The sequence below is a fragment of the Gossypium raimondii genome, chromosome 6 (genome assembly GCF_025698545.1).
Source record: "Gossypium raimondii isolate GPD5lz chromosome 6, ASM2569854v1, whole genome shotgun sequence".
NCBI lineage: Eukaryota > Viridiplantae > Streptophyta > Magnoliopsida > Malvales > Malvaceae > Gossypium > Gossypium raimondii.
This window is the reverse complement of record NC_068570.1, coordinates 55,714,709-55,725,444: the sequence shown is the minus strand read 5'-3', so window position 1 is coordinate 55,725,444 and position 10,736 is coordinate 55,714,709. Positions and strand designations below refer to the sequence as shown.

The 10,736-nt window shown below is 30.0% G+C and overlaps 2 protein-coding genes across 5 annotated transcripts; both read right to left on the bottom strand.

The window, feature by feature from the left end:
* Positions 1-393: 393 nt before the first annotated feature.
* Positions 394-2,900, bottom strand: LOC105784731 (uncharacterized). Its single transcript, XM_052631922.1, has 2 exons — positions 752-2,900; positions 394-627 (listed from the first exon to the last, which is right to left on the bottom strand). The coding sequence occupies exon 1, from the start codon at positions 2,785-2,787 to the stop codon at positions 1,132-1,134; it is 1,656 nt and encodes a 551-aa protein (XP_052487882.1). The 5' UTR covers positions 2,788-2,900; the 3' UTR covers positions 394-627; positions 752-1,131.
* A 4,058-nt stretch (positions 2,901-6,958) lies between these two features.
* Positions 6,959-9,115, bottom strand: LOC128031908 (uncharacterized). 4 transcript variants are annotated; one of them, XM_052631926.1, is made up of 4 exons: positions 9,024-9,115; positions 7,923-7,989; positions 7,701-7,805; positions 6,959-7,435 (listed from the first exon to the last, which is right to left on the bottom strand). In XM_052631926.1, exons 2-4 carry the CDS (start codon positions 7,971-7,973, stop codon positions 7,166-7,168), a joined length of 426 nt encoding a protein of 141 aa, XP_052487886.1. In that variant the 5' UTR covers positions 7,974-7,989; positions 9,024-9,115; the 3' UTR covers positions 6,959-7,165. The 4 variants fall into 4 exon arrangements, with proteins under 4 accessions (XP_052487886.1, XP_052487885.1, XP_052487883.1 ...); XM_052631925.1 differs by having other exon boundaries at positions 7,896-7,989; positions 9,024-9,114; XM_052631923.1 differs by having other exon boundaries at positions 7,896-9,115.
* Positions 9,116-10,736: the final 1,621 nt, after the last annotated feature.

Below are 10,736 nucleotides of genomic sequence, written 5' to 3'. Positions count from 1 at the left end.
TTCAACCTGACTATGGTGAAGGTACCAGATATTGGAATTAACTCTATAATTTTCAAATGGTTCGAATGTGCATTTTATTTATAATTTTGAAATTAAGATGTCTAATTGAAGCAGAATTAACTTTATTTATAGTTGAAATTGAACTCAATTCACTTCATATTTACATAATTAATTTCCGTAACTTCTTTTTATATTATTGTACTCAAAACTTCATATAATTATATTTGTCAAATAAACAAGTGCAGAGAAAAGCATCTAGCATGAAGCGAAATTGGTGGCTTCCAAAGGTTTCATTATATATGGGGTAAAACAATAGGTTAAATAATTAATTAACATTCCGAAATAATTCAAATAATTATTAATTTTCATAATTCAAATCCAATAAATCACAACATCATACTGAAATCAAATTTTACAAACTCAAATATATCATAGATGAATCACAAAATAATAGTGAGTTCAAATCATACAAATCCGAACAAATTTTAAACAAACCAACACTTAAATCAAAACACACTTAAAATTTGAGCATCCTTCATCGAAGAAGTAGGAATGAAATGTCAAATCCTTTGTGAACTCTTTGGATCGGATAAAACCTCTAGTGCTTTCCATTTGAGCAAAGCACATCTGCAGCCATGAAAACAATTAAAATCGATGTTAATAATGAAAACAAAATCATGAAATAAGAACAATTAATTGCATTGATGATTTAAAAGAAAACAATAGCTCTTCAATCATCTAAAGTACTTACCACAAAGCTTTAAACTTAGCCATCCGGAACGCCATGGACAATATAATTGCATATAGACTCTTCACATTTGGTAATTTCTTCTTGGCAAAACTTACCACACTCAGAACATTCAGGGAAGCCCTCAACCTTCCTAAAAAATTGAAGATCGTGATCATGAGTGTGTTCATAATTAGGAAGTGTGCTCCCATCCTTGAGAAATGGAAAATTTCCAAGAACGCATTTGGGATGAGCAGAAGTATCACAAATTGAACAAGAATAATACCAAAGGCTTGGATCTCTATATTGCTCACAAATATCACAATAACTTTGCTCCTTATCATCATGATAAGTAAGCTTTAGCTTGTGTTCATCAATTTTGTGAAAAGCTGAATGTGGTAATGTTAAGCATCCAAATTCCAAAGCAAATCTGCACTTTCCACATCTGAATGCACCTTCGAATGCACCTTCGTCGATATCAGCGCCACAACCATTACATTTCTGCCTGTATTTGAAATAAAAAAGAGGAAGTGTTGGTGTCCTTCACATTCAATGATATCAGCAACTTTAGCACACCTTAAGCACATGTCCTTATATCCTTCAATTTTGTAGAAGAAACCACTACAACGTCGACAGCAAAAGTCACATTGGAGAAAGCTGTCGAAATTGAGGGTGGCATTGCTTTGACGAAACCAATGTTGCTTGATTCTTGGCAATTCAGCACAGGTTTTATGAAGAAAAAAGGGGCATTCTGAACAATAATAGAAAATATTTGAGATAGGTAGCATGCACCCATCACATTTTCTATCAATTTCCTCCTCCATCTTGTCTGCTAACACCAAGCAATGTTGATGAATGAAATGTTGAATCTTTGTAGTTTCCCCGGCTTCATTCACCTCAATAACGCGAATGATGGAAGACTGCATAGATTTTTCATAAAGCTCCTCACATTGCTTTTCGTCCTCAATTACCTCGTACAACTTATCATCCTCTAAGACACAATTCACATGGACAACGTAATTGCAACCTAGCTTCCCACAAGAGTAACTCCTATGCTCTAGTCTCACTTCTTTGAAACAAATCTTGCAATCTTGCCTTGTAAGATCTTCAAGAAAATATTTGTGAAAAATGCAGTGATCATGTCGAGAAAATTTGATAATACGAGGGAATGAAGTGCATTTCTTATGGACAATGACGTTGCATGTGGAACATATATAAGAAATATAATTTCCCTCAATGCCACATGCATCACAAATGAATGAACCTCGTCTTCGAAATAATGTGAATGGGTGTTGATGGCGGCTTTTACCTTCAACAATGGACATTGGAAGAGCACATCCAATATTGATGTTAAAATGGCAAAGAGTACAACCATAAAAAGGTCCAGAATGTTGCTTTTGGCATAGGTTGCAAAAACAACCACTATCACTATGATTAAGAAAAATAGGGTGTATGTGATAGGAAGGGTGATTAATTTTAGTAGGTAACTCATCAAGACATTTCTTATGAAGGATAAATAATATTGGACACTCGGAACAAAAAGAAACAAAATTTGTCAATGGTTCATGACACCAGGAGCAGCTGAATCTTTTGATGAAGGTCAATGGATGTTGGTGGATGTCATGTTTGTACAGTTGGCTAAACTTAAATGAAGAAGATAATTGAGCACATTTGATGTCAATGGAAAAGTAACACCAATAACATTCATAAAAAAACATGTTACGTTTTTCCATGCATAATGCACAACCATATACCCAGTAACCACTAGGATTTGGCCTTTGTCGAAGTAAAAGACCTGCGCCTGAGTGCTTGGGATGGAGAGGGTGATTAGGAAGTTCAAGGGGTGCCTCTGCACATTGCTTGTGAAGGTGATAATTGCAATGAATACAAGTGAAGCATGGAGCTGAAAGTAGTTCCCCACATCCATCGCAGTGAGCTTTGAGAACTTCATTGCTTTGCTCTGCCACTAACACCAAGGGATGTTGCTGATGAAAGCGATGGGTAATCTGTTGGATCGGCTTGTCGTGACTCTCATTCTCATTCTCGTTCTTCATCTCCATTAATTAGTGTGGATGTGAGAAATGAAAAAGATGAAGGAGATGATAGGAATGAAAGAAAGGCAGAGGATGAAGGAAGGAAAGAGTGAAAAAGAGATGGGTAGAAAGAGGTAGGAAGTAAAGAAAGAAAAGAAGGGTGAAGATGGATGAAGGCATTGCAATTCATATTTAATAAAAAAGAAAAGATGCCAACTATCTTCTCTTTCATATCATTCCTTTTTTAATTTTATTGTAACAAACTATTTTACTTTTGCTAATTAAGAAGGAAGCAACTTAAATAGTTACGATCGATGATTTTTCAAAATTCAATTTTGTTTATTACTCTAAATATTACTCTTTTAATCCAAAACAAATAATTAGTATAAAACGAACTTGAAAATTAGTATAAAATATGTCATTATTTATAATAATAACTTAATTATTTTATTAAATATTTTATGCTTTATATAATATTTTGTAAATTTTATTAACAATTTTAATAATTTTCTATATTTTTAAATATTTTAAAGTTCAATAGCTCGATTGAATGCAAATATATATATATATATATATATAAGGGTTTAATTGGTTTTTTTGGAAAAACTTCAGGACTTTAAGAACTCTTTAGCCTTAATTTTTACGTCATAGTTAAAAATTACAATGCATTTGTTATACTCAAAGAATTTGATCCGAAAACATAAATTTTCTTAAAAGAAAAGGCAATTAAATTAAAAGTAAAGTTTATATGTCATAAAAATTCGAACAAAGTAAAGCATTTCTACAAAAATAATTCTTTGCTTTCTTTATTAAAGTAAATTTTGTTTTTTCTTGCAAATTAGTCAATTACTTTGGATGGGTCTTCATCATGCCATGAATACATGGACAACAGTCCACAATCATACCAAATTGTTATCTATATATTCTTATATATCTAATTGGTCCATCAATTTAGTTTAACGATTAATGTGATTAAAGAAGAAAATATTTAATAAAAATATTTAATTGATTTTTTGTAACAAAACCAATTAAATCGATAAGCCAAAAATAATTGCACATTGCATTGATAATACACATTGCATTCTTAAGCGAACCTAGAACATGAATAATAAAACAAACTTGAAAAATAGTAAAAAAAATGTGTCATTATTTATGATACTAACTTAATTATTTTAAATATTTTATTAACAATTTTATGCTTTTATAATATTTTGTATATTTTTTATATTTTTAAATTTTTTCATAATTTTAAAATTTTATTTTTGTAATTTACATCTACTAATAATTATTAAATTTTTGGCAATTTTTTTATAATTTATATACTTTATTTCATTTATAATATGTTTTATATTATTTTTTGTACTTTTATATCATAGTTAAAAAATTTAATGCATCAAGGGTACAATATACTTAAAGAATTTGATCCGAAACATATCAATTAAAAAACACAGAATTTCATGAAAGAAAAGACAATTAAATAAAAGTAAAATTATTCTTTTCTTTTATTTGTAAAATAGATTGTTGATGGGTTTAAGATTACATAATGATGCATTCATGGCAAAAGGAATTTTGATGCTCATATGTTATAAATGTAGGAAGTAAGGTATATGCCAAAGTGACTTATTTGAGATGTTGATGTATCCAAAGCTTATCACTTTAATAATAAAATTAAAATTAAAATTAAAGTATTGTGTAAGCACAAAGATTGTTAGTTTTGGTAATTAAAGGGACGACTACCAAACTTAATTACATAATCATTAATCTTCAAAGAGTAAGAAATGATTTTATAATTTAAAGACATACATGTCATTTTGTAATTTTCTAATATCAAATTTCATAATTTATTTATTAATAAATTAAATCTCTATTGATTATATGATTAATATATGGATTTAGTAAGTTAAAAAAATATAAATCGAATATTTCAAACTTAAATATGTTTCTTAAAATTAATATATATTGAACTCTTAAATAAAGAACGAGGTTTAAACATTGAAGACGACATTCTTGAAAAGATAGTCATGAACTCAAAAATAAATAATAAAACAAATAAAAAATGTCATTGTTTATAATAATAACTTAATTATTTTAAAATACTTAAATTTTGAAATAATCCAAATATTCATTTCAAGTTTTCCAAGAAAATATGTATATAGGTTTATAAGTTTTGGAAAACACTCAAAACCATATTTATTAATCCAATATTAACTATACTTAAAATTATTATTCTATAACTCTTAAATTAATAAGAACAATGATAGAATGTGCTATACATCAGTGATCATCAACCTGAGTTCTAGATAAAACCCAAGCCACCTACCCGTGACCCAAATAGGTCTCACCAAATGATTGAAAGCAAGGCAAACCACGAGAGGGTTGTAGGGGAGTTCGCAAATCTAGCTTGCAAGGTGAGCTCGCGGATCCAACTTGCATGAACCGAGTAAGGGTTGCGACGCCAATTCGCATATACCCAAGATGCTAGCTGAAGGCCCAAGGTGTTCACAAAAGGAAAATGACATGTTCTGCACGCGGCCCAGAGTGAAACGTGTCTTGTGAGCCTAAAGCCCGCTCAGAATATTAACCCCAGGATTAAAGATGACCGCGTACACTACAAGCAAATCTAGGACAAAACACATGTTCAACAAGTCTGAAGCCCGCACAGAATGTCAATTATAGAAACGATGGAGTCAAGACAAAATAGTGGAGTCAAGTCATGAAGCTGTGATTAACCGACCGGTTAACCGACCCGAAATTACTATAACCGAATTAACCGACCTTCCAAAAATTTTAACCGTTAACCGAAATTTTTTCGGTTAATAAGGTCGGTTAACCGAATTAACCGAAAATTATGTATTTTTTATTTTTGCTTAAAAATTACCCGAATTACCCGAATTAACCGAATTAATCGAATTAACCGAATTACCGAAAATACCCGAATTACCCGAATTTTTTTATTTTTTATTTTTAAAATTTAAAAAATTTATAAATTATTAATGTAAATTGGGTTTTAGACTTTAGTAAATTGGGTTGGTAAATTGGGTAGTCTTTTAGTTTTAATTTTATTGGATTGAGTAATTGGGTAAACTTTAGTTTTAGTTTTATTGGGTTGGGTAATTGGGTTTGGGCTGGGTTGGGTTGGATAATTTTATTTATTAATTTTTTCGGTTAACCGACCGGTTTCGAACCGAATTAACCGTTAACCGAAAAATCATAAAAAAATTAACCGACCCCCGACCGAAAAATTTCGGTTAACCGACCGATTAACCGAATTCGGTCGGTTAACTGAAATTTTTCGGTTTTACCCAAATTATGCACACCCCTAGCTGTGATAGTATAAATACCAAAATGCTCCTATTGACGAGATACGAAAAAAGAGTTACTTAAAAGAATGTAAGCTTTATGTTTTGAAGCCTAATTATTTTAAAATTTGTTAAAATTTTCCACAATTTGGTCTTTACTCGTTTGAAATTTTCTTTTAAAAAAAAAATTAAGTGTCCATCACTAACAGCATAACAGTGATTAATTCTCTTATCACAAATATTTTTCAAATAGGTAAACGGTTGGCCATAAGATATACTCTATTCCCATAAATAAGGATCAAACCCTCAACTAAGTTCATATTTTTTTATTATAAAATAAAACAAAACATAATTTCAAAATTATATTTTAATTAGACTTCCGTGCTCTTAAATCCTCGACTAAGTAACTCTTAAATTAATATTATTAGCAAAAAGAATATTAATTAATTCATAACACATAACTCTTAAATCCTCTTAGACCATCCATTACTTTCTTTCATTTTCCCACCTAACTTGCTCTACAATTTTCGAAAATATTAATATTTGTAATCAATTAGAAGTTTCAAATCCTCTTGAGATAAACAAAGATATAGCAGTAATTGTTTGCAGTAAAGAATGACAGAACTATAAGTCACAGTTTGCATATATCATAATCCAACCATTCAATAAATTTTTTTTTGTCCAAGCCTGATTTCAACACTATATTCTTATCTAAATCTTCACACTACCCTTTAGGTCCAACCAGGTGGCTCAATCCATGATAAGTCTAATTGTTATACAAAGAATGATATGACTTAAAAAGCAATAAACAGCACGTATTCTCAACCAAGCAATTCGAAACCTAAAAGAATACCCAGATTCTATTCAACGCCATAATATAAACTATTTCTATACTGAAATTAAAAAAAGGAAAGTTAAAACCTTACATTTCATCAACCAAATCCTATGTATCAAACACAAAAATTTAGACTAAATTTGACCCAACCCAGCACACAGAACATGCACTTTACACCAACTTTTACCCGAACCCGAACCCTTTTCTTGCAATCCTTGCGGAGTCTATATAATTTGAGTGACTAAACACTTTGGGTTATGTAATAGTGAACTTACTCTGTTTCAAGGGCTGCAATTTCATATCTCACTTCTTCTAAATGTTCATTAATGGCAGTTACAGCATCTTGCACTCCTCTAATGGCTTCCTTGAGAGCATTATCATACTCGGCATTTGCTTCTGCTTCTTCGGTTCCGGCAGCTTCTGTTATCTCCTGGAGATGCACACATTCATGCTCCATTGGCTTCTTAAATGAGCAATTCTCATGGTTCATCAGACGCTCTGATGGACGACCTGCCTTCTTCAAGACCTGAATCGTGGCAGTCTATGTATAGAATATATATAATACCTCATCAGCAGAGAATGCAGGATTTTACAATAAGGCACACATTAAATATAGCCATACAGGTAAGAAGGTTGATGACAAACAATATGTATCATAGATATTTAATATAATAACAAATTTGAGTTTTATATACCCACACGTGAAACTCATCTCCGATAACATAGAATGACAACATTAAATTATAATTCCATTGTTCAACATAATAATCTTAGCAGCAATAGTACAAGAATGACTAGAGACATACCAAATGTAATTTCTGCTTTTCCTGTGTTTGAATGGCTCTGAGCAGCTCAGCTAGATCAACTCGGCAGTAATCAGGGTTTAAAAACAGAGATTCCATCTCAAGGACCTGCACTCAAGCCAATGATGTAGTAAGAACATACGGTCTCAAAAAAATGAATTCAAAGTTTATGATGTGATCAGGTGTTGAACTCAGAACTTGTTTCGAGCAATCATTGAACTCTACCGTGATCTCACTGCAAAGCTGCTGGTAGGCTAATTCCCCTCCCGATTTCATATACTCCGAAAAACCCCTGATTAGGTTAATGCCAAAACTAATGTTCAAAATTCTCTCTAAAAAAACATAGTAAACATGACAAAAGCATAACATATAGTACATTCAGTCGAAGCCTTTTGAAGCATTATATTTATACCAGGCAAAGAACACACAATACAAGCAAACGAAAGAAAAACAACTAAAAACATGGTACAAAAAATAATACGAACATGAATAGTTATCTTTAGATCATTTTTTTATTAGTTTCTATTGGGTTGGTACTGTTGCAGATTTCTGCTTCTTTTGGATGATAAAAATCAGATTTATCCAAATAATAATACGAACAAGACAAGAATATACGAATGTATCAAAATGTACATAACATGAATAACTGAGTGCAGAGAGTTTATAAGTATATAACACCTTAAACATTATGACAATAAATAACATGAATACAACATAACACAAAGATCACCAGGTCTAAAGAACACGATATGGGACTTACTCAAAGTACATTCTCATCACTTAAGGACACAATTTATTCCATGAAAATGGTTCATTAAGCATCAAAGAAACCTTTTACAAACAATTTCCTACTCTTGCACCACGAAAACTACACAAATACATGACTTTCCAAATTTAAGGAATTCAATATCATACATGTTCAAAGTACATTCTTATCACTCTAACACGAAAACAACATGAATATATGAATTATCAGCCGTAAGAAACATTTTATAAACAATTTCCTATTTTTACTCTTTTCATTTCAAGATAAAGCTTAAGAAAGCGTTAGTATAAGTACATGCATTTCATACTGAAAAACCCAGGTTCTAATTAGGCGCATGGATACACTTATTTACCCCCAAAATATATATAAATAAGAAAAAAATTAAACCCCAAGGGAGGGATTTCAAGAACTACTAGACGCATGGATTCACTATTTATTGATATTTTCCCTGATTTTTAGCAATTTAAAACTAGTATTGATTAGCGAACCCCCCAAGAAATAGTTATAAATAAGACAAAAAATTGAAATAAAAGAATGGATTTAAACAAATCCAAACAAACCATCAAATCCAAATCCAAATTAGGGGTTCTTTTTGGGGAGCAAAAAGAAATGAAGAAAACAAAGAAGAAATGAAAGAGCGAAAAATAGTAGAGAAGAAGGTTTGAAACATCAACCCGAAGGCGTTGGTAATAAAAATGAATTAAAAGATGATTATATAATTTAAAGATGATAATAGATCATGATTAATGTGATTAAAGAAGAAAATAATTAATGAAAATATCAGTTTTATAAAAATACAGAATTTAAGGAAAGAAAAGACAATTAAATAAAAAGTAAAATTGTTCTTTTCTTTTATAAAAAATATTTTTATACGGTAATTTTAAAAGATTTAATACATTTTACTATTATAAAAAACTCAAAAATATTTATATAAATAAATCTAAATAAAAAATATTAAATTGATTATTAAAATTTTAATTTAGAGGGCGAGATAGATGTCACAATATAATGAATAAAATTTGAAAAAGTCTAGCTTATTATGCCACTAAAGTTTGCAAAATCGGACTAATGATCCAACTGATCAAATCACCAATTCTTGATCTGGTCAATTCGACTGATTCATTTAGTTTCATTAAATAAGTGATTAAAAATTTATAAAAAATAATATATATAAAAATTTTCAATTCAATCTAATCACGAATCCGAAACATGCACAATAAAAAGAACATAAAAAAATTAAAAATTATCATTATTTATAATTATAATTTAATTATTTAAGATATTTAAGTTTCAAATGGTCCAAAATTCATTTCAAAATTTCTAAGAAAATACCTAACTACTTTATAAGTTTTCCAAAACAATCAAAACCATATTTATTAATCCAATATTAGCCATACTTAAAATCATTATTCAGATTAATACAAAAATAATAGAATGTAGGCTTTATGTTTTGAGAAACTAATTATTTAAAAAATTAGAAATTTTCATATTTGTTAAAATTACTTAAAGAAATTAAGATATCCATCATGAGCGTAACAACAGCGATTAATCATCTTGCTACGAGTATTCTCTAAAATGATAGACAATTGATCACAGAATCTAATAAACTCCCTACCACATTCATGTAATTTTCTATTAAATGATAAATCTATCCCAAAACATTACAACTCTACATTACATTCCAAGCTAAAAAGTAGGAAGTCTATTCCAAAAATTAGTGACTTCTAAAACCCATAAATCAATACTGTTGCGAATAATTAAATTAATTTAAATAAGAAATAATTCAAATATTACAAATCCGAACAAATCATAAATGAATCCCAAAGTAATATTGAAATCAAATCATACAAACCAAAATCGATATTAAACAAAGTAACAATGAAACCAAATCACCCTTAAAATTCGAACATCCTTTCATCAAAGAAGTAGGAATGAAATGCCAAATCCTTTGTGAACTCCTTTTATCAAATAAATCCTTTGTTGCTTTTCATTTGAATAAATCACATCTACAACCATGAACACAATTAGAACTGATGTTGATAATGAAAACAAAATTATGAAATAATAGCAATCAACAACATTGATGATTGAAAATTAATTTTTTACTCATTTAGAGTACTTACCACAAAGCTTTAGGCTTAGTGACCTCAATGACATTTGCAGTTGATAATATAGCTGCATGTAGACTTTTCACACTTAAAAATTTCTTCTTGGCAAAACTTTCCACAACGAGAGGAATCAAGGAAGCCCTCGACCTTCCTAGAAAATTTAAG